At 35.3% G+C, this 23,686-nt stretch overlaps 4 protein-coding genes across 12 annotated transcripts; 2 read left to right on the top strand and 2 right to left on the bottom strand.

The window, feature by feature from the left end:
• Window positions 1-439: 439 nt before the first annotated feature.
• Window positions 440-6,442, bottom strand: LOC140987663 (kinesin-like protein KIN-12F). Its single transcript, XM_073456265.1, has 16 exons — window positions 5,942-6,442; window positions 5,632-5,766; window positions 5,371-5,454; window positions 5,149-5,274; window positions 4,995-5,054; window positions 4,859-4,912; window positions 4,665-4,757; window positions 4,460-4,555; window positions 4,131-4,279; window positions 3,656-3,805; window positions 3,366-3,495; window positions 2,295-3,284; window positions 2,092-2,190; window positions 1,864-2,010; window positions 955-1,749; window positions 440-879 (listed from the first exon to the last, which is right to left on the bottom strand). The coding sequence occupies exons 1-16, from the start codon at window positions 6,254-6,256 to the stop codon at window positions 610-612; spliced, it is 3,693 nt and encodes a 1,230-aa protein (XP_073312366.1). The 5' UTR covers window positions 6,257-6,442; the 3' UTR covers window positions 440-609.
• Window positions 6,443-6,558: 116 nt separating this feature from the next.
• On the top strand, window positions 6,559-10,130 carry LOC140987664 (uncharacterized). 3 transcript variants are annotated; one of them, XM_073456269.1, is made up of 10 exons: window positions 6,559-6,688; window positions 6,791-6,927; window positions 7,025-7,108; window positions 7,434-7,543; window positions 7,671-7,721; window positions 8,047-8,190; window positions 8,270-8,359; window positions 9,166-9,272; window positions 9,347-9,431; window positions 9,779-10,130. In XM_073456269.1, the coding sequence occupies exons 2-10, from the start codon at window positions 6,816-6,818 to the stop codon at window positions 9,875-9,877; spliced, it is 882 nt and encodes a 293-aa protein (XP_073312370.1). In that variant the 5' UTR covers window positions 6,559-6,688; window positions 6,791-6,815; the 3' UTR covers window positions 9,878-10,130. The 3 variants fall into 3 exon arrangements, with proteins under 3 accessions (XP_073312370.1, XP_073312369.1, XP_073312368.1); XM_073456268.1 differs by having other exon boundaries at window positions 6,570-6,697; XM_073456267.1 differs by having other exon boundaries at window positions 6,579-6,927; window positions 9,779-9,880; window positions 9,977-10,130.
• Window positions 10,131-14,492: 4,362 nt separating this feature from the next.
• On the top strand, window positions 14,493-17,272 carry LOC140987839 (uncharacterized). 4 transcript variants are annotated; one of them, XM_073456523.1, is made up of 2 exons: window positions 14,493-14,769; window positions 15,703-17,272. In XM_073456523.1, the coding sequence occupies exon 2, from the start codon at window positions 15,723-15,725 to the stop codon at window positions 17,037-17,039; it is 1,317 nt and encodes a 438-aa protein (XP_073312624.1). In that variant the 5' UTR covers window positions 14,493-14,769; window positions 15,703-15,722; the 3' UTR covers window positions 17,040-17,272. The 4 variants fall into 4 exon arrangements, with proteins under 4 accessions (XP_073312624.1, XP_073312623.1, XP_073312625.1 ...); XM_073456522.1 differs by having other exon boundaries at window positions 14,498-14,762; XM_073456524.1 differs by lacking the exon at window positions 14,493-14,769 and adding an exon at window positions 14,776-15,177.
• A 2,749-nt stretch (window positions 17,273-20,021) lies between these two features.
• On the bottom strand, window positions 20,022-23,470 carry LOC140988076 (heterogeneous nuclear ribonucleoprotein 1-like). 4 transcript variants are annotated; one of them, XR_012177282.1, is made up of 7 exons: window positions 23,263-23,470; window positions 22,949-23,073; window positions 22,415-22,641; window positions 20,985-22,161; window positions 20,822-20,906; window positions 20,573-20,615; window positions 20,022-20,473 (listed from the first exon to the last, which is right to left on the bottom strand). XR_012177282.1 is itself a non-coding variant. In XM_073456969.1 (6 exons), exons 3-5 carry the CDS (start codon window positions 22,634-22,636, stop codon window positions 20,602-20,604), a joined length of 1,413 nt encoding a protein of 470 aa, XP_073313070.1. In that variant the 5' UTR covers window positions 22,637-22,641; window positions 22,949-23,073; window positions 23,263-23,470; the 3' UTR covers window positions 20,022-20,473; window positions 20,573-20,601. The 4 variants fall into 4 exon arrangements, 3 of the variants coding, with proteins under 3 accessions (XP_073313070.1, XP_073313072.1, XP_073313071.1); XM_073456969.1 differs by lacking the exon at window positions 20,822-20,906; XM_073456971.1 differs by lacking the exons at window positions 20,822-20,906; window positions 22,949-23,073.
• Between the last annotated feature and the right edge of the window lie 216 nt (window positions 23,471-23,686).

Consider the following 23,686-nt stretch of genomic DNA (forward strand, 5'->3'; position numbering starts at 1 on the left):
AAATTATTTATCACGGGCCCATGATATTATCATGAGTTTTCTAGAAAGATACCAAGCATAGGATAATGAGGATTAATCCTTCTCTTATCCAGTGTACCAAACTATACTTAAATGGACAAAAATCCGTCCAAACTCATCATAACAGAACTATTTGTTCCTATACATAATAAAAAGGGGTGTTTTTTTCTTCATATTTTCACCATTGATCCTCACAAATGCACTAACATCATGAGGGACCAATCAAATAATAATTGGAATAATAGGCAAAAGATAATGTTTAGAGTAGGTTCTTTATGGTTATAACTCCAATCAGATTAAATTTTTTCAATCAAGGTAAATAAGTTTTTCAGTTGAAAGTACAGGTTTCTTGGGGATTTGGGTTATTTTTTAAACAGAAAATGCCAGGCTGCATCTTTTTTTCACTTTGGATACTCAATCGGATAGATGACTCCACACATATAGGAACTTTTTCATATGTCATTCTGTTCAAGTCACTCCAAAAAACAATGCTGCCAATAAACTTCGAGAGCAGACAAGATCATATACTGTTCCTACATAAAGTCTTAGGTTATGTAATTGCATTATACCCAAGTAGGGGGTCATGCTCAATCAGTTAAAACCAGAGTAGTGATCTTGGTAAATTGCACCAAATTCTGCCCTCCAAGACTGATCATCATCATGGAATGCAGATGATTTATCATCATCGTGTGTTACATCCGAGTCCTCACGATATAGGGGACGTTGGAATGCAGCTTCAGGCAGCCTGCTCTCTGCAAGGTACTGTTTCATTGTGATAATCTCCATCTTGTGCTTTCTTTTCAGTTTCTCCATTTGTTTTTTCAATTTGTCATTCTCTTCCTCTATCTTTGTGTTCTTCACCTGCAGCACAAAGCAAAAAGGTTAGAAAATGTGGCTTGCCAGAAACTAGAAAGAATGTGTGTGAGTATGATTTACCTCAGCTATTGAAGCTGCCTCCTCTGCTTCTGTCAACCTAACAAGAAGTTCACCTGCGGCGTGCACAGCTTCTGCGGTATCTTTGAGTTGGACTTTAAGACATTGGTTTTCCTTCTTTAATAACTCCCTTTCCCTCTCTCTTTCCGCCCTCGAAGAAGAAAGCTCTGCTGCAAAGGCCTTAGCAAAACGAGAGCCATGGCGACCCTTGGATCTTGCTTTAGAAGCTGCCCTTTTCACCTCTGATATGCCCTCCATAATGGCTCGATGCTTTAATACTATGTCATTGTATGTCTCCTGCAGCTCTGCGTAGTGCTCGATCATTCTAGCTTGCCCTATGACAGATCTTTTGAGGGCATCGTCCAACTCTTCCGTGCTCCTCTTCTCTAGTTTCAACTCCAATTCAACCTTTTCTGCTCGATGACGATTAATTTCTATTTCGATTCTTAATTCATCAGTTAGTGATATCCACTCACTCTCCATTTCCATCCACTTCTGCCTTTCGTTCTCAAATTCTTCTCCACTAATGCCTTGAGAATTTGTGCAACTTTTTCTAAACTGGATAGATTGAGACAGCAAAGAAGATCTGAGCTTGTCAGTTGATCTTCTTGTTGGTGTGTCAGTGTACATCTGCAGTTTGGTTTTTAATGTTTCAATTTCTTTGACAAGTGCCTCCTTTTCTTCAGTGTCAAAGGATTTCTTCATAGAATGATTCAAGTCTTCCAGGACTTCTTTAATTTCACACTGCTCCTTTACAACTTCTGAATCGAGATTTTCATTACCATGAAACGCCACAAGCTTGAAGGAACAATAAAATCCACAAGGACACGTCACATAATAACAATAAAATCCACAAGGACACGTCATATAGTAGGCATATCTAATGTAAAATTTGGCAAACAAAGTCCGTACCTGATTTTCAACATCGGTTGAGCGGCAGTTATAATCTTCATCCTCACGGATAGGCGGCAGCTGCTTCTTCATTTCACTGAAACTGGAAGAATTGTTCCATGCTCTAACATCAGTCTGATGATTAGCCTCGCACATGCATTGCTCTAGCTGCAGTGAAAAACAGGTCGTTATAGCATGTTTCTAGGATAAGCATGTCCCACATTTACATCAGAAAAAAAGTCCTATCACCAGTTTCCTTAGATGCTCAATTTCAGCTGCTTGCTCATTGCATTTGCTACCGAGCTCCTTCTCTCTTTCAGCAGCCAGTGCTAAATCTTTCTCCACATCCTGTGCGCAAAGACAAAGGGATAAATATAAAGAAGAAAGAAATTCCGATTTTATTTATAAATGATATGGCATTGGATATCAAAATTAAGCAGCTTTAGACCAACCTTGGTCACTGGAATCCCCAATCTATTTGAATTTGCTGATGCATCCACTGTTATTATATTTGTCTTCAAACTATCCTCAGCTTGACATTTCTTACAAACAAAGGAAGCAGATGAAGGATCTGAAGATTGGCCATTTACTGGTGAGGTACTGCCCTTGTCAACTGATAGGCACGGTTTGAGTGCCAAGTGTTCAAAAGAGAAGGAGGCGGATGATCTAGTTGTTGTGGAATTCCTTTGGTGATAGCCAATGATCTGTAATCCTCTGTGAAGGCTAGCTGCCAAGGACTCAGTAGGGCTAGGATAAATTGTACTGGATCTTAGGGACGAATTACCGTGATCAGATTGTTGGTGTGATTGCCGCAACACATCCAGAGTTTTGGAACTCTGTATTGCATCTTCCTGACTTGAGAGATGATTTGATAAGAAGATTAAGCTTTTCCTCTGGGAACTCTTAATTTTAGGAGACTCAGAAAACACAGGATCTTGAAGGTCTCCAGTCTCATGGCATCCACTGATGGACAGATTATTGATTGCCAGAGGATCCGTCGCAATTGAGTTCTTAGAAATTTGATCAAGTTCTGCCACCTGGGTAATATTTTTCATGTGTGGCAATTCTGTATGAGTTTCACTGGAATTAATTTCTTCGTTCTCACCATCTTCTGAGCAACTCAAATATTGTTCACAGGTGAAGCCTGTTTCACAGCCTTCAGCAGAGTACAAGAGGGCACTACTCACTCCATTTTCAGAATCGTCTCTTAAATTTTCATCACGAGAAACTCGGATATTGTCAATCTGAAGCTTTAGTTCTTTTACATCATCCTCATTAATGCACAGATCTGTTTCAGAGTCATTGTCTATTCGTGGTAAGATTAATGAACGATTGAGGCTGCGTCTCAAATGGTTCAAGCTTTCACGAACATTTCCTCCTGTGAAGTGTCCACCATTGCTGAGTGAGTTGCATGTGCTGGACTTAGCTCTCATTAGTTCTTCCTGCGTTAAATCAATGATATTCAAGACCTCAAGCATAAAAACTTTGTAAAACTCTTAATTTAGTGCAAGAAATAATAACACCTTTAGTTGCCGAATCTGATCACTCAGATCGTTAACATCATCTTCTGTTATCTCATTTATTACAGGTTCATTCTTTACTAACATTGCCCGCTGTCCAAATCTGAGTGTACTATGAGTTTCGCTCTTACTTCTGCTCATATAAAGGAGAAAGCATAAGAAAATATAAGAAAAAAAACAATCAATAATACAGTGAGAGTAAAATAGATAAATCAGAGGGAAACTAGAACCACTTCTTTCAAGGCCAAATTTATATCTAGAATCAATAAATAAAACTCAATGATTTTTAATACTTGTTGTCTGGAGAAATGGCACATATAATGGAGAGTTTAGCATTGCCGCCAAATGAGTCTCTCAAAAGATGAGTAAGACTTGAACTTCTATATGCAGCATCTTCAGTTTTCCCTGATTGACTTCCGTCTGCGAGAATATTTACCAAGTTCCTGCACATTTACAGAGAGTCCAATTAAAACAAACAATATCCAATCTGATGTCAGATTATTTATGCTAATTGTTCCATTTACATTTCTGCAAACTTCAGTTAATATGTATGGAAAAAATTTATTTCAAATGCAAGGATTTGTTTGAATAAAATGTTTGAACTTGGATTTTCATTGACACCGATGTTGGATGCATTTAAAATCCATTACAACTAGAATGTACAAACATGACACAATAACGATTACTAGAAGAAAGCCTGAAATAATTTGCATGATTAAAAAAACCCAGGATCTTAATAAAACTATTAGATGTGTTCACCATACGTACCCTAGCTGTGATATTGACTTCTTTATATATTTTCTTTCTTTCACATGCTGTCGACTAGCATCCTCAGGTGCGTTTCTGTCAAATCCAGCAAGGTCAACAAGGCTTATTCTACTAGTCTTTGAACTACCAAAGCACTTCGACGAGGTCTCCTAACAGATCACAATAAAATCGAGTGATGAAATTAGTCACTAAAATAACACAATAGCGAAAAAAGACTATCACCACAAAATGAACAGATTTCCGTTCCTGATTTCTTTTGGGGTTTTTGGATGGGGGGATAAGTTTCAAGAGTAAATAAAAAGCATAATGTCCTGTACTATACTGCCTACCTTGCACCAAGACTCAATAATGCATGTGAATATTATATGGGATCTTGAGCTCTTAGAATTTATGCTTGTCGCTCCAATTTTTCTATTTGACAAACCCTGCAGCATGAAGTTGAATTACAGTATAGCAATAGCCAATTAGTAAAGTTATTTCTATAAATTCGTAAGGGAATGTTTTGTGTTTACACCACCATTGTCATTGCTATACCTTAATCAAAATTTGAGTGACATCCTCATAGTTGTTCACGTACTCCTCACTCAAATTCTCCACATAAAACCCATTTTTGGGATCATCTTTTATCTAAACAAAGTCCAATAAAACTCAGTTTATCCATCAGATTTCGTTTAGATGGAATAACATAATTATATTATTCTATGTATGCTGAGAAGCAGCGAATTTACCTCCAGATTTTGTTGAATAGGATGGATTAGATCTCCAATTTTCTCACCATACGCCTGCAGCAACAATCTATAGATGATTAGCTAGGGACTTCATTAGAAACCAAGACAAGAAGAGCCAACAGCCCGGAATAATCACCTCAAGAAACGAGCACCGACATTGATAGTTTGTCTGCCTGCCACTATTGTTCTCTTGCTCCTACACGATAATTATGATTACATACAATCAATGAGTCCAAATTACATCACCATCTCATGTTTCAACTTTTTGTCTACTCGGTAACATAACCTACCTTTTGAATCTCGGAAAAAAGATTCTTGAAAATCTGGGGCACAATACCCTGAAGACCACTTGATGATGGACCTTCAACCATTGCACTTGGGGGTCCCCACATAGTATAAGTCTTCCCACTTCCAGTCTAGTATTAATCGAAAATCAAGCAATATTCCATGTTCATAAAATGCAAATTTATAAAAGAGAGTCAAATTTAGATATGATCGGCCAAAAAAGTTACCTTTCCATAAGCCACAATTGTTGTGTTATAACCTGATAAAGCATCCTTAACCAAAGGAGCACCAATCAATCGGTAGACGTCCTCCTATGAATACAAAACCACTTAATTGTTCAACTAAGATTCTTATATTTACCTAAAGAAAACCACCGAGAAAGCCTTTAATGAAGCAAAATAATAAAATTCATCAACGAGAAACTAAAACACTACACGTCTCCTTTCCAGTTTGTGAAATATAAAGAATTCTTCAAAAACTCTTCAAACCTGAGATGAATTTGAGTCCAACACCGAGTCAAATGTATACTTCCTTTCAGCGATAGTCACTGATTCCTGTGAAACTTTTCTGACCAAAGTATCTCCAATTCCAAGACCATTCACCGGCCTCATCCTTACCACAACCTATTGACATAACAGATTCTACATAATTCAAAACCAGGACTCACGATAAAGTAACAAAAATTTACAATATCTAAATATATATTACATCGAATTAATCATTTCCCAGATGACAGATCCTACAAATGTAAGATTGTTTCACGAAATTGGAAGGAAAAAAACCCTCATTTTCCAGTACCTTGACTGGTGCATCTGGAGCTTCAGTCATAGTTTCTTGGATCACATGTGCGGTGGATTCTCTGGGTTTTAATGTTGGTTTTTTTAAGAATGAGATTGAAGGGGACAGTGGAGGATCACAGATTTGGATGTTGGGATCATTCGGGGCCATGTTTTCACCATCAGATCTGAATGTATTCGGGGCCATGTTTTCACCATCAGATCTGAGTGTACGTCGGAGGATGGGCATTGTCTTTACTTTCGATTTCTGAAGTAAATTCTTGAACGGTTCAAAGAATCTGCTGCTCTCACACACTTCAGGATAGGACTTCGCCATTAATAGATTGAACAAGGAAGCAGTGTATAATCCGATTCGAAACTGCAAATCCCTTGTTTTTCAGATGCAAATCTGAAAGAAACAGAAGAAATAGGGCTCACTCCCTGTAAGAAATAATGGTTTGATTCGAATGTTAAAAGGAGAAAAGAGAGGTGTTAGAATTGTCGTATATGACCGTTGAAAATGCCTTGCGCGTGTGGGAGCGTTTGAAAGTTTAAAATTGATAACGAAATTACAAAAATAGCCGTTTCTATTGGTCTGGACCTTGCTACAGACCCCCATTTCCATATCTTCCAGCCCATAAAATTGGGCCCATATCTAGTGAGGGTTTGCTTCCTTGTTCGCCTCTTCGTTTTCCTCTTGTCTTCCTTTGTTTTGGAGCCTTGGTTTTCGTCTTCCCACCATTGCACCGAGCAAAGTCCACCAAAAAAGGTTTGATTGGTGTTTTGTCTGCCCCCTTCTTCTTGAATTTTTTCGGTCTTAACTCTGCTGCGTGGCGTTCCCCCTTTTTCATCCACTTGTGATTTTGTGAAGGCATCTTGGGGTTTTAATAAGGACAATGTTGAAAAGGAACACGAGGCTGAAGAAAGAGTATCTTTATAGAAAAAATTTGGAGGTCAAAGAGCGGTTGCTCTATGAGAAAAAGAGAAAAATTCGGGAAGCCTTAGCAGGTTATTGATATTTCTTTGTTGATGAGTAACAAACAGAATTAAGGATTTTCTTTATCAAATTAATTTTGTCCATTCAACCTTTTTCCCTTGTGAACAGAGGGAAAGCCAATTCCCACTGAGCTCAGAAATGAAGAGGCGGCCCTTCGCCAAGAAATTGATCTTGAAGATGAGCATACTGCTGGTATTTATTCCTTCTCTACAATCTGTTTGACTACACCCAATGTGTCAACAGAATGATAGCATATCCTCACATTTCCACAACCGGGCAATTAGTTTTGTTTCACATTATGACAATATGTGATATATTCATGACGACGTGTAAGCCTTGGCTCGTGATTTTTGATATATTTCTCGGATAATCTTGTCATGTCACTTATCAGGAGGATCCTAAAAGGAAAATGTTAATTCTGAGCCTATCGCAGAATGCTACGTTCTTGATGTTACTTCTAGGGGACAATTGCCTATGTTCTAAACTAATGCATGGATTTGTCGTTACTTAAATGCAGTTCCCCGTTCAACCATTGACGATGAATATGTTAACGCAACCAACAGAGATTCCAAAATTTTACTCACAACATCACGCGATCCTAGTGCTCCACTTACACAGTTTGTGAAGGTGGCCAAGTCTGATTTTTCCTAAGTTTTAGCTGTCACTTTGCACCAAGAAATGTTACCTTATCGCCTGTGGCTTTAGTTTCCTTGCTTGTGCCATGTGTTCATAGATGTTATGTCTGTTACTTCAGGAATTGAAGTTTGTTTTTCCAAATGCACAACGAATGAATCGAGGTGGTCAGGTTGGTGTATTGTTAAGTTTGTCATACTTTTGCTATTTTCCCTTACTCTTAGGGTGCATTGTTCTATCTTTAATGAAACCCATTAGAGCATAGAAATGATAAATTGGCATCCTTCTGATAGATGGTCTAAGAAGGCTGTCAAGCATAATTGCTATTGACTTTTCAAAATGAAATTATCTTTGATAATTCTTTACCATTATTGCTGCATTGCTCAAAAAATTCTGAAACTCCAAATTTTTTTTATGTAAAGCTTTTCGATTTAACTTGCATGCGGAGAAACTGAGCACTAAAAGTGCACAAGTTAAATCAGTTTCTTTGGTTTCAGGTTTTATCAGAGATTATTGAAACTTGCAGAGCTCATGATTTTACAGATGTTATCTTAGTCCATGAACATCGTGGTGTACCAGATGGTATGATCATAAGCCATCTACCTTTTGGTCCTACTGCTAGCTTTGGATTACTCAATGTGGTTAGTATTATACTTCGTTCGACATACAACTTTTGATCCTGTTTTCCATGTGATATTGTAATCTAGCAATCTCTTGTAGGTTACAAGACACGACATTAAGGATAGGAAAGCTATTGGAACAATGCCTGAGGTTTACCCACATCTGATACTTGACAACTTCTCTACTAAGGTTATATTTCTTTGTCTGATTTTTCCTTTTCTTGCCTCCGTTGTTGAAGCTTGAGATTTTACTCGATTAAGTTGAACCTAATGAGAGTTCGTGCATCCACTGTTTTAACCTGTCACTTAACAATATAATCTTAGTAATCTTGAATGATCGTGGCTGCAACCTTGTTGTTAAATAGATACAGAATTTTGAAATTTCAAAATCCATCAGCTTTCCTATCTTATAGAACTGTGGAAAATTCGTACTCAATCTGCCACCGGATAATATCTTCCATAAACTATTTGCACCTCTGTGGGTTTCATATCACTCTACTGCATAGTCATTTGAATACATCTGTAATTCCTATAGACTTTTTAGTTAACTTCTTAATGGGCATGATCCTTGTGATCACTACCTTGTGTGCATCTTGACTTTTTTTTATCAGTTGGCCTTATCTTCTATCTCTCAGACTTCCGCGTGTGTTTGTACATGTGAAAAATTATATGTGCATGCACATGCTTGTTTTGCAGGTCAATATTCTCTCCCTTTCCCACAAAGCCAAGAATTGAATTGTAGTTATTATAAAACCTCCAGAATTATGTGGATTTTAATGATTATAAAACCAAAAATTATGTTGATTGTGCCCGAACTTTCTGTTTCCTTTAATCTAATATGAACTTTTTATAATATTTGTGAAATTTTCAATTGTTGGCAGCTCAGTCAAAGGACAGCAAACGTTTGAAAGTATCTATTTCCTGTGTCCAATTTCTGTTTCCTTCAATCTATTATGAACTTTTTATAATATTTGTGGAATTTTCAATTGTTGGCAGCTCGGTCAAAGGACTGCAAACATTTTAAAGTATCTATTTCCTGTGCCCAAGCCGGATACAAAACGAATTGTCACTTTTGCAAATCAATCAGATTATATTTCGTTCAGGTAATTATGTTGTGAAACAATGTTCCACCAACTAATTATTTCATGGTGGCTGTAAGTCTGGTGAAATCATGCAGGCATCATGTTTATGAGAAACGTGGAGGTCCCAAATCGATTGAACTGAAAGAGATAGGCCCCCGGTTCGAAATGCGGCTGTATCAGGTAAGTAGGTTCAGTACTTCATTCGAGATACGAAAGGTCAATTCGCATGAATATTACGTTTTGTTTTGTTCAACCTATAATTCTAGGGTGTTCCCAAACCGCACAATCAGAACCCTTGCCACCGTCTCCACCGAGATTTTTATAAAGATTTCATGTGACTTTTAAAATTAAAAATGTCACTTCTCTCTGTGACTATTGCCCAACTCATCTAAACTCTGGAGTCTGTCTTAGCTTGGTAAAATTTTTATTTATCTCCAACTTGAACCCTTTGTGATAGAGACTTGATTCGGGTGTTGTCATTCAACCGTGGTATCCTTAACATTTTGCCGGTACTTTTCATGTTGCAGGTTAAATTAGGAACGATGGAACAGGATGAAGCTCAGACTGAATGGGTCATCAGGCCCTTTATGAACACAACAAAGAAGCGCAAATTTCTTGGGGATTGATAGTTCCGATGTGTGCTTATTTGTTGTATGCCAATTGCCAACCTTTTTTCTTGCACCAAAGAAATGCAAGGGTAATTGTATGTTCAACAAAAAAATTTCCGGGTTATTTAAATTGGGTAAGAGCTTAGTTACTTCCTCCTCGAAAGGTAATGTAGTGGTACTCGCATATTAAGGAAGAAATACTTTCACTGGTATTATTATGGTGTGATTAGTATATCTCATCGTCCTGATTGACATTTTCATCTTCATTATATCTGATCATGTTACCGTAACCTTTTCCCCTTGCTGGTTATTTGGAATGGATTCAGTCCAATACTAGAATTGTTATTTTCATCCTCATTATATTCACTCGATAACTCATACCATCAGTCTGTGCTCTGTACCACCCAAAGGATGAGGTAAAATTACGCCATACTCGAGACGTAAAATAAGATTCAAGTTTTGGCTTCGAAAGTAAAATTACATTAACAGAGAAAAATGGAGAATACCACGTTTCCTACCTTCTTCAGCGCTATCAGAATATCCGAAACAGATAAATGGCACAGGAAGAACCTGCGACTTTAGCAAATACATAGAACATGGCGAAACATCCGTATTGATGTGGTAAATCATGAGTAATTAGAACCATAGTTGTATTACCTTAACAGTAGATTTAATGACTCAAGATTTGTCACATCAACATTATAACATTAATTACAGTCATGTGTCGAAATATGGACCATCGGATACATAATTTGACTATTATCTTAAAGATATCATCTCATTAACTGTCTTATCCTCGTCAATAATAGTAGCAAACTGATTTTCATTAAGACAAATGAACGCGAAAGTTTTGTTGGTGTTATGATTACCATTTTTTCACCGGGAAAAAAAAATTTTAATCTTGCACGAAGAACCCTTTTCATAAATAACATTGACCATATCAAAAGAAAAACTTTTTATTACAAAAGTCAACAAATAAAATGGAAAAAGAAGGAAGGAACTATATCAAAATAACACCTTTTTTGTTGCAATGAATAGAACTTGAGAACTGGAATAGGGACTCAATATATGGATATGCAAGTCTATAACCTTTAAAAGAGGGCCCATATATTGTATCAAACTCACCAATATCAATAAGTTCATTTTTTAAAATTTGCGGAAATTTGGATTAACATAAAATTTAATTTGATAAACTAAAAGATTAAAATGGATAAAATTAATGGCAATAATGCTAAAAAAATCCTTATTTGAATTACGAAAAATTAATGGGAGCCATAGAAGAAGAAACATCGTGTCGTGTGAACAATTTTGGTGGAAATGAAAATGGCAATGGGTCAATTTAAACACTCAAAGAATGCCGACCAGCCGTATTCAGAGACTACCAAATAGTCAACTTAATTTATTTTTAAGTTTTTTCCAATTTTTTCCCATTTGGAGAGTGTTGTTTAGAGCATCTATATTAAGCTGTTCAATTGGTTGTTATAATATCAAATTTGTGTTAAAACCAATGTGAATCATTCATTCAATTGCGAACTCAACCATCACGTTCAAAGAAATGAACTAGTTCGTTTTTCTATAAGAATAACATGAATGAGTGAACATCGATACCTACAAATAATAAATGTTAATGTCAAAATGAATGTGAGAGAATATATGTGTTAACATAATATGTATGTGGTAGATAAATATGACGATTTTTGATGATGTGATAGATATTATTGTGGTAACAAATGCATATCTCCTTAGAAATATTTATATTGCATTTAATGATAATAACACCACCAGTAAAAGAAAAAGACATGGCTATAGAATTAAGCAGCTATTTATTATTAGATTTATTTTTCAACATTAGTCAAAATTGGTGTACAAGAAAGTCAACGCGATTTAATAGTGACACATGTCAAAACAAAGATTCTTTCCACACTTATTTATTTACATCGATGCACACAATTCCCATAAATCATAGAAATTCAAGAATAACAAGAGTCTGAGATGTGTTGACTATTTTCCTATAGAAAACAAGGGATGTGTCGGCTATTCGTAAAATTACCAGAGTTGAAATCGAGATTTCCACCATTTCATTTTGATATACCATAAAAACTTTCGTGAGACGATTTTACAGTTCAATTTTCGTGAGACAGAGATCTTATGTGAGTCACTCATAAAAAAATTATTTTTCATGCAAAAAATATTACTTTTTATTGTAAACATATGTAAATAGGATTACCCGTATCACGAAAAAATATGTGAGATCGTCTCATAAACGACATACTCTTGATATATTATTGGTGATAAAATTTGTCTATCTAATCTAATGAATTTAAACACAAAATCACATAGATTTTGAGTCTTGACCTTCGTTAATAGATCAGGGAATCCTAGGCATAGATCCACCATTTCATCAACAAATATTATGTAAAAAAATTGAAAAGCCGAATCAAGTTTTCCATAATTTTTATTAGCAAGACAATATCTTTAATATCCATAAATCTATATTTATTTTAATTTATTCAAAAATGGATGTTTGGCTCTGTTAACTATCTCCCTATATATTAAATCTAAAATTAGTTGCATTTCAAAAGGTCCATTGAGACGTGATAATTCAAAATTGTAGGGAATAACAAATTAAAGTAGGAAGAAAATCTCTTCTTTTCAACGTAACTCGTCGAATCTTAATAGGCCCCTTGAATAAAGTGAGGAATATTGGGGTGATATTTTTGTCAAATAAATTTGAATTTTGTTCAATAAATTTGAATTTTGTTTATGAGATCATTAATTATTTTTTATTTTTTAAAAATAAAAATAACCTTAAATTTGTACAATCCAACAATTTTAACAGAAAATATAATCCTTACAATTTTCATAGATTTATAGGGAAAGTTGCTAAAAATTTAGATTCCATAATCTCAAAACATGAGATTTGTGTATTGAATTTGAGTAGGTCTCTCGTGAGACGATCTCACGAATCTTTATCTGTGAGACGAGTCAACCCTACCGATATTCACAATAAAAAGTAATACTCTTAGCATAAAAAATAATATATTTTCATGGATGACACAAATAAGATATATGTCTCACAAAATACGACTCGTGAGACCGTCTTGCACAAGTTTTTGCCATTGAAATTTTGGCCAATTGAGTAATATATTGTAATGCTTGCGCTTTAATTTACCCCTAGGCTTAGACCATCAAATATCATAGCCAACTTTTTTTTGGTAGCCAAGTTCATTCGCAATGATGTACAAATTAAGAGAGGTTATGAAATCCACTTAATTAAGATGCTTAAAAGGTTGCATAATTGTTGTTAACACAACTCAAATCAGAACAAATGAATACGAACTGGTGGAGCTAATAATTATGTATATATTAAACCCCCAAAATAATGATAACCAACTACTTGTTAGAAAAAATAAATATTAAAGTATTTAGCTATCATTATTCAAAAATAATAATAAGAATACCCGGAATATTTCATATTCTTCTATGTTGTGTTAGGATTTATAAATTTCAAATGTATTTTTATAGTTTAGATAAATAACACTGTAAACTTTAAATCTACATGTTCCAAGTTTATATAATATTTCATGTTAATTACGATGGATTTTAAATTCACTGCTTGAAAGTGTAGAAACCTCCAAAATGTTAGGCACATTTCTGGATATCGTAGGACCAATTTGTGTTGAACCATAAATATCAAAACATTAAAGACTATAATAACTTTGGTCTTAACAATTGCTGGTCACCAAAACTATTAAATGCTTTGAACTTATACAAAGTTATTATTTAATGCCCATTGTTTGACACCGCCCCAACATGTAACTTCTTTAAATAAAAATAAAATCTAACTTCAAATCTAAATCAACTTATTACCTTTTTATTAATTTATTTATATATATGGAATTATTGCTTCTCTAGATTATGCAACATGGCTCATTTTAAATTTCAAAAAATTTAAAAGAACTATTCACCCTATTTAAACCCGTGATATCATCGAAAAATGCATATTGTATCAAAATTTACGATATTAAAAATATTTATAATTATATTGTACTGAAATATTTGATATATATAATTATCATACTGATTAAAAGTCGAATTGGGTCATTGTTTATTTATATTTTCAAAATCATGAAAATCAAGGTACACCTACAATATTTAAATAATATTTTTACCTATCAAATACATTTAAAACTTATACATCTTATATAAGTTTTTAAATAAATTTATATTTCAAAATCTTGAGCAACAAACCTTCATATTTTATTAATTCTCTCTCTTTTATATTTATGTATTAATCTCTTCTATATTGGAGTATTGACGTGATATTAGATATGTCAGTAATATCCGATATCATGTTAATATTTTATCGTGTGATTGATTAATACAATAAAAAAATATATGTAAGTTTTTTCAAATTATATTGTGGCCCATAAATTTGTCATGTCGATTCAATAAAAATAATTCGAAAATGGTGGTTTGCTTTAATTAGCACAAAAATCTATTATCTGGTGTGAACGCAATCCCCGAATGCGGGAATAATTGTTGAAAATGCCGACACAGAGCACTTTCGAGTTCCAAAACCACATCGAGCAGCACGTACTCCCCACGCTCCGATTGTCCCGAACCCATTTGGAAATGTGCATCGCACTCAAACGGATTCTGATTGGATTGCGTTTCTTTATCGCGTGACACTAATGAAATTCACAGTAAAGCTGACAAAAAGGCAGATAGTAATAATAATTATTATCCCAGAAAAAGTATCACAATAATACCATTTTATATGTCACCGCACGATGGCCCAAGTTCATAATCTTTCCCCAAGATCACGTTCCAGTGTACTGGACTAAGTTTCGAGCACCTTGCTACCTCGAATATCCTGCAATCGTTTGGATTTCAGCATCAGGTTCCGCGTTAAGTCGACTTGACTTTTGGAATTCTTTTGTTTACTTGTTTAAAATTATTCTTTTGCTTTGATTGAGCTTGCCTTTTGCTCTTTCTCGATTTGTTTTACCTGGGTTCTTTTGAAGTTGATGTCTTGGTATCCTTTCACTCTTGCGTGAGGTGTCTGTCTTTGTTACTGTTATGTTGATATGAGGAAAAGTTGGTACTTTTGTAATTGGAGTGTGGTGAAATCTTGATCCTCAACTGTTGGTGAGCTTTTTCTATTTTTGAGATTCTGGTGTTTGGCTTTTCAGTGGAACATGGGTATTGAAGATATTGGGGAAAATACGTCTTTCGTTATTTCTAAAGACCTTTGGTTTTACTTCGTGAATTTCGCTTGACTACTCCTTAATTTGGATCAAGGTTTCAGATTTTTGGTTGGTTAAATATAGTGAATTGTATTTTGTCTTCCTATTTCCCTCCCAAGATTTATGTTACTAAATGTTTCTTGCACTTTGCTGTTCTTTATTATAAATATATCAGACGGTTTACATGCTTTGTGAATTCCCTACTTTTCACATTGGTTTTCCTTCTCCCTTGGCTTTTCCTTTTACAGATGTGTTTCATTTTGTTTGATGCAATCTTCTTGCCTTTAGATCCGTGCCTTACAGTTTATTTTGGGGCTGGATTATGAAATTTGGTGTTTCTGTTTAACTTGTTTACTGCCTTAAGCTATCTGGGAAACATAATCTTTTGTGGTTTTGTTTAATTTTTGCTTGGTTTTCTTTTCTAAAGAACCAGGGAGTGTTTTCTTGGAGAAAACAGGTGAATGGTGGGGATTGCACTTAAAATATATATCTTCTGATTCATAGTAATACTGGATGAGTTTGTGCATACCAGATGGTTGATATATTTTATTGTGTATTTCAATGATAGAGTGTCCAAATTCAATTGATTTACAGGTTAATTTTGAATCATACTCATGGATTCTCCTCAGTCAGTGGTGTCACCGTTCAAGGGTTCTCATGTTTTTGTCGAGCCTGAGAAACAAAATGCTAATGTTGCTTTAGTAAACTCCAGGTTCCTGACGAGAGAAATCAATTTTCAAGGAAAGGAAGCCTCAATGTATAATTTAGACGAAGTTGTTGGTGTTTTGGAGGTCTACATACACGAAGCTAGGGACATCCACAACATATGCATCTACCAAAAGCAAGATGTTTATGCTAAATTATGTCTGACTAATGATCCTGAAGATACGGTTTCCACCAAAATCATTAATGGTGGTGGGAGAAATCCAGTATTTAACGAGAATCTTCGTCTTAATGTTCGGAAAGTTGATTCGTCCGTCAAATGTGAGATATGGATGCTAAGCAGGGTGAGGAATTATCTTGAAGATCAGTTGCTTGGATTCGCTTTGGTTCCAGTCTCTGATATTCTCCTGCACGATGGAAAGCTCAAAAAGGAGTTTTCTCTATCCTCGACTGATCTATTCCACTCACCTGCAGGGTTTGTGCAGTTATCTATCTCGTTTGATGGAGCTCCACCTGAAGTTATTCCGCTTTCTGCACAACCTAAGTCTGTGGTGAATGATTCCTGTGTGCATGACACTGAGTATGTAGAGTCTATTCCTTGTGACCTAGAGAAGATTGAGTTTCCCGATCCAAAAATCACAAACGAAAATAATAAGATGGTTGAAGAGTATTTTGCAATGCCCTGTACGACATTGGATTCTCAAAATTCAGATAACCTGGTCAGTTCTGACAGTGAAAATCATGTAAGGTCGGAGGTTGAGATCAAGAATGAGCATGGGAATAGTTTGTCGGTGGCCACAGCAAGTTCAAGGCCTAATCCAAATATTCGTTCTCCTTCAAGCAGCGTTTCAGCAAATGGATCTTCAAATGCATCTCTTCCTGCGAGTTCTCGGTCTTCTGACCCTCCCAAGGATTCAAAATCTTTGAATGAGGAAAACCCTCTACCTCCTAAGGATGATTCAAAGGGAAAAAGTGCTAACAATTTAAGGTCTGAGAGTAACGCAACAATTGAGGTGTCTGATGATGCATTTTTAAAGCCTGTTGTTACCGTGAATATTGAACCAGAGAACAAGGTGGATCAGCAGGAGATTGTGGATATGTATATGAAGAGCATGCAGCAATTCACCGAGTCATTAGCCAAAATGAAGCTTCCAGTTGACTTTGAAAGCGGGCCTACTAGCTCCGAAAACTCGAGTTCAGATCAGAGAACACCGGCATCAAAGAACTCCGGATCTCGAGTGTTCTATGGCAGTAGAGCTTTTTTCTAAGCATTTTACTTGAAAGATTCAAGAATACAGAGTGACTTTAGGTATTTAGAACGGAGACTGATGCTACTGATGTCGAGAATAGAAAGGAATGTATTCCTTGTTCTGGCATGAAGCACTGTTTAACGCCCACGCCTAGTATTGTATGTGGAATGTTTCTCGACTTTTACGTTGTTATTTGCCTTGTACCATCCAAGTTACTTGTAATAATAAAATTCTGATATCTTTGTGGTTAACCCTTCAATCACAATACCATTTCATCTGTTGATAATAATAAATAAAAAGATGTCTCCTATTACAAATACTAATTAAATAATAATAATTCATTAATGACCATGTTTTAAATGCCTCACAACCTTCAGTTATGTATTTATTAAATAGGAAAATAAAATTTATAAAATAAAGTGGGCTAATTTTTATTTTTATTTTTCCAAACATAGACAATAAGGCAGTGTTTGGCAGAGATGATAAGATGAGTTTATGAATTTTTAACTATCTTATCCCTTGTTTGGTACGAATAATTATTTAACCAAGTTAATACCTCCTACGAATGATTAGGTTATATTAACGGGGATAAAATAATCACTCCTTACCTCCTAGGATTATTTATCATACTCTTAATCCATCCTATTTTTTCAATTTTACCATTCTTCTAAATCCAAACTCACCACCACTTCCCTCCACCGACGGTCGGCCGACCACCTCCGCCGGCCGTCGCCGACCACCGCCGGCCGTCCCCCGACGCCGTCGCTGCCGACCACCCCCTCCTCCTGCCGGTCATCCCCCGACGCCGCCGCAGCTGAGCACCCCCTCTTCCTGCCGCTGCCGCCATCGCCGCCTCCGACCGACAATCACACCACTGGCCGACCACCACCGTCGCAAAAGTGGAAGGATAATTTCGTCAATTCATCAAAATATTATTATTTATCACATTCTTAATAACCATACCAAACATAATATTATTTTATCATTATCTACTTCAATCATTCTTTTTATAATTTATGTATTAATCATTTTGTAATCTTATCATTCAAATCAAACATAGCCTAAATGTATGAGCTATAAACCCATAAAGAAAAGGAGCTAGAATCTAGATATTAAAGCAGCAACAGTAGGTCTTTTACTTGTTCAATCTCCCATTCTACAAGGTAGAAGAACTCTATGCGTCTCAATACGCTTTTCTTGGCCATTCCTTTATGAAGATTAGAAGAAGCCGAAACATAGTCTTGGGATAAATCAACATTGATGGAGTTTTCCGTTTCTTGATAAAATATGAACTTGCTTGATCGTCATTTTATCAAAAATTGTACGATTTAATATAATCACCATCTATAATTTTTGGTAAATGAACGGACGGTTGATTTTAGAATAAAAAACACCTTGAAGATGAAGGTTTCCATGTCCCATGTACTTCACAACACAATGAAGACCTTTGAAGTCCTACTCTTAGTCATTTCTTGACAAACTTTCACAAATTATTGGAGTTGAGAGAGTGATTTTAGAGAATATTGAAGATCAGTAAGCTCTTTAGGTGGATAGATGGTCAAAATCTTTGTGAGACGGTTCAAAAATCGAGGCCATCTCTTGTTCTTGATATTGTCCATTGGATGAATAGAATTATGAAAATGTAAAAATCAATGATTTGGTCCTAATAAAATTAGTCAGCTCATAATATAATAATTACTAAATATATAAGCCAATCGGGAATCTAAATTCCCATGCACTTCCATTTTGGTTAAATACATTGGAATCGATTCTCTACTAATTCTAAAAATAAAAATAAAAAAGATTGCTTAGAGCTAACTTTGCTGACATAGTCTGAATTCTAGTTTTCTCTACTTTAATAAAATTTCCGACAAAACAATGAGAAGTTGATGAAAAATCTTCAATTGAAATATTTCTTTGGGTTCACTCTCTACCCACAAAATTGTGGTACACTTCATATGGAAATGTGGTACTAAAAAAGTACCCAGGGACTGAACACAAAAAAAATCGACGGCTGAAGACTGAAGGCCAATTTTCCGACAAAACAAAACCAGACCCTCGATTAGCGGAAAATCAAATCTTATTTGAGCTTCATAAAGTAGGAAAATGGAAGCTCTTTCTTAAACCTTTTTAGCTGTTCAGCAACATTTCTCCCTTTTTTCCATTGAAAGAATAAAGAATCCTAATAACACGGAAAAGGGTAAAGAAATTTGACTGTCTCAAACTCTGACAAAATAAACTTTCTATACTTAGAATTTCTTTTGAAAAAAACATTTGCAAGTGCAAAATTGGTTTCTCATTTATTATGAATTTTTTGATTTACTTTCACGAATATTAACTTTATACTACAAATGTTCTTGTTATCCTATTTTTTTTTTTAAATTAAAAAAGGCCATTTCTTGAAATTACATGAAATTTTTTGAAAGATAACCTTGTTCAAACTATGGTTTTGAAAAATAACACTTTCCAAGTTTATTTGACTATAATCAATCAAATATAATTGAGAGAGTTAGTTTTCTTTTAAAAAATTTCTCTAAATTATTTTTCTAATTATTCCGTAGATTTACAATAACACTAATAATGAGCACTCACACATTGAGTGGGCTCTCATAGGCTGGGCCAACTGGACACTGCCGGGCTTTATAGATCCTAATGGGCCTACCCTTTCGAATTAAAATTCATGGGTCTAACTAAAGTCACGTCTACTATTCTCCTCTTCCCAAATAGGAATGTTTCCTCTCCTTTTCCTAATTTGCGGTTTCTGTTTTTTCATCTTATGTTTATTTGTTTATTTTGAAAGGTATGTTCTATCAACCTTATCCATATTTATGATAAAAAATAATATTTTTAACATAGTTTTTTATGAGTGACCTAAATAAAATATTCGTCTCAGAAAATAATTCTGTGAGATCGTTTCATATTAGTTTTTTGTGTATTTATTAATTTCTACGCATATATTTATCTTAAATGGACACGAAAGAATACAAATTTCAACAAACATTTTAAATAAAATTCAAGTTCACAGACAGACTAAAGAAACGAAGTCCAACTCTTACATTGATCCACAGATACATAAAACTCTACTAAATGAATGTTTCCTTTTTAGGTATCCCAAAGAGAAAACTAGTAATTAGGTCGCTCTTTTATATTTCATGCTAATAAAGCAAACATAATCTCACAATAAAACTGAGAAAAATTATGAGTCTTAGAGAAAAAGGAAATTAAAAACTTCTCCAGCAAATGGTGAAAAAACCAAAGAGCTATCTATAGTTTTCCAATGGTTACTCTCTTTTTTTTTTTTTTGGAAGAATCACAATGACAAGATAAGCGGGAATCGTCCTCAAGAATACATCCCGCACTCTGATTCACATCTTAATCAAAATGCCGAAAAATAAAGCCTCAAACCTTTTCCATTGATATTGTATACTTCCATTTCAGACCCCCTATCACATCTGCAATTTATCGAAAATACGATAAGGGTCAGATAATTTATCTACGAGGGATACGTATGAAGTCGCACGATCCACGTGTTTTTATGAAGGATGTCTCACCTACATTATCTTCAGAAAACCGAAACCTCCTAAGCAGCAATTCCTGAAAAGTAGTAATGGGCAAAAAGTTAGATCATAAAGTATCGTTTGCTTTCAATTCCAAGATTTTTCATGCAAGCTACTATAATGTTGATTTCAACTTTGATGATACTCCGTAAATTAACCAATTTAACAGTTAGTTCCATATATTACTATGCTTTTAATAAAAGAAAAAAATAAATAATGAAAAGAAAAGAAAAGATTCATTACACGAGTTGAGTAGCTGTTTTAACATCTAGAAAAACATTTGCATCAAGAAGACATTCATCTCAATCATCCAACTCCAGCTTTTAACCTACAATATAGCTAACATGTTTCGGTTTCTTGAAATAACAATATTTTTGAATTTTGTACATGAATGGGAAAGTATTACCTCTACTGGATCGGCTAGTTGGGATGCTATAACCAACCCTGTAATCAGAATCTTTACCAATGTCCTCTTCAGAATGTCCAAGCCCATATCCAAAAGAATCCGATATATTCAGCTCTGAAGATGCGGTTTGCCAAGTTGAATCACCATACATAGATCCACTTTGGTAAAAGTCCTGATAAGATCCCTCAAAACCTCCACCTGCTGCAGCAAACAAAGATGTAGTCGCCACTCCCATTCCACCATTTCTTCCAAGTCCTACTGCTCCAAGTGCATTACTATTTTCTTCACCTCTGTATCCTGAGGAGCTTCCACCAAACAAGGTGGCAATAGGAGAAGCACCCCAATTTTCTCTACTGTTTCCAAAGACTCCAAAATCGCTAGTTTCAGAACCAGAGTATGGAACAGAATTAACATTATTTGTAGACGTATTAAGCCCAGCATTTCCCCATGTGTTCATTGATAATGAGTGAAAAAATGAGTCACTGCGGCTGTTGTTTGCATTATAACCAATGGGAGTGTTATATCTGCTCTGGTTATTGGTGAAATAGGGATTCACAGCACGACCATAACCTACGTCGTTGTTTGAACTGGAACTGGCCCCTGCAAAGCCAGCGTTCATTCCTTGCTCGGCGTTTAAACCAATTCCATACGTGGGAGAACCTAAATTTGAGAAACCTGCACGAACGCTAGCTAATGGACTGAATCTACCATCCATCCTGATTCCATATGCTCCAAGCGAGCCAAGATTATATCCCGGGGCATGGTTGGTGAGTGAGTTGTTGGTTCTACTAAAACCGTAATTGTAACCAATAACTGGGCTCCTGCTTGGTCCAGGAGACAATTCTTTTGGAACCGCTCGCTTTACTTCCACCATCTTTCCATTAAGTTCATGAAAGGTTTTGTGCAACACCCTATCCACAGCATCCTCTGAATCATATGTTATGAATCCGAAACCTCTTGGTCTTTGAGTGATGTGGTCATGCATCACTACTACATCTGTTATATTACCAAAGTGACTGAAGTAATTTTTGAAGTCGCTCTCAGTAACAGAAGATGCTAATCCTCCTACAAAAATCTTTTTCATTCGTCCAGGTCCAGGAGATCCCTGAATGCTGCTGCCAAGGTTGCGAGTTATCAGGTATTGATCATCTCTCGGAACAGCTTTCTTGGCTTCCACCTACGCCATAAAAGAAACACGTGATAATGGTGCATTTTATCATTGTAAGAATCATTAAACTCAGACAATGTCAATTAGCAGCTACAAAGCTGAGGATGTTAAATTATTCTCCTCTTTATTAGGATATAGTAAATTTGAAATCAGTGGATTTTACTCAGACAGCAGCAGCATCAAGAATAGCTATCATTGGCAAATACAAAATGCAGCATTTTGAAAGAAATGTGATCCCATGAGACATATCTAATGTACTTACAGTCCGTCCATCAATCACGTGCTTCTCCTTAACTACTCTTTCGGCAACCATTGGATTGGCGAACACTACAAAACCAAAGCCACGAGCACGTCCAGTAGAACGATCCCTCATAATGACTGCCTCCACCACTTCTCCGTACGCTCCAAAATATTCTTTAAGGCGATCCTCATTCGTGTCCCAAGAAATCCCACCAATAAAGAGCTTACCTTGATCCACCTCCATCTTTTCTGTAATTTCAAATCCCATCATCTTAAGTTTTATCTATAATCCATCAAAACCGAACCAGAAAATTTGAAAGACAGCAAGATAAACGTTGATATAATCATTGAGGACTCTAAGTCTTTGAATTGAGTGAATCAACTAAGCAATGAGATAACTGATTCAACGATTAGAACATAAGCTGAATCACATAGATTACAGATTATTGCTGCATAAACACGAAAGAAACAAAATTTCCTAACTATCAATCATCAAAAGGCAAATCCAACAGATCGAAATCTGATTAGTAAGCTAACAAAAAGGCAAGAATTATACCAATTTAAGAAAATCAGGCAGGAACCCAGTAGAAGTTAGCAATCAATATAAAGTGGGAATAACTGGATCGCTTTTTTTAAATAATCGGATCCTCCATTCATCGATTAAGAATCGATTCTTTCAACCTGGGAAAACAAAATATTTTCAGATCAAACATACCCACAATCTGAAAATCGACAATCCGCAATGTTAGTATGCACTCGGTTTCAAGGACTCCTCACTGAAAGGTCGAAGAGCAGATGAAACCAAGATCTAATAAAAGAAATACACATATGCAAAAAATGAAAAACAAGAGACTAAGTTCATCCTCTCACTTTCTTTTCAGTCTCCCAAAGGTCATTCCATTATTTTCTCTCTGTTATACCACAAGTTGTGAACAAAATGAATGAAATGGAATTCTTAGCTTAGTTGAGAAGAGATGTAAATTTGTATTTATAAAATGTTTAAGAGGTGCAGAGAGAGAAATTGAGAGAGTTTAGGCAAATCTCTGGTGTGGTGTTAGAATAATTTGAGTCCTAGGTGGATGACTGTAGAAGCAGAGGATATTTACCTTAAAACATAATAATATATATATATAAGTGTTTTTGCAATATATTGAGTTAATTCATAATTTACTTATTATACATTAAACGAATAACGACGATATTTATCGATGAAACTCATCGTCGCTATTCTTTGATGTGGATTAACGTAATATATTGCAAAAACACTTTTATATATATATATATATATATATAT

Source organism: Primulina huaijiensis, chromosome 11 (genome assembly GCF_012295235.1).
Source record: "Primulina huaijiensis isolate GDHJ02 chromosome 11, ASM1229523v2, whole genome shotgun sequence".
NCBI lineage: Eukaryota > Viridiplantae > Streptophyta > Magnoliopsida > Lamiales > Gesneriaceae > Primulina > Primulina huaijiensis.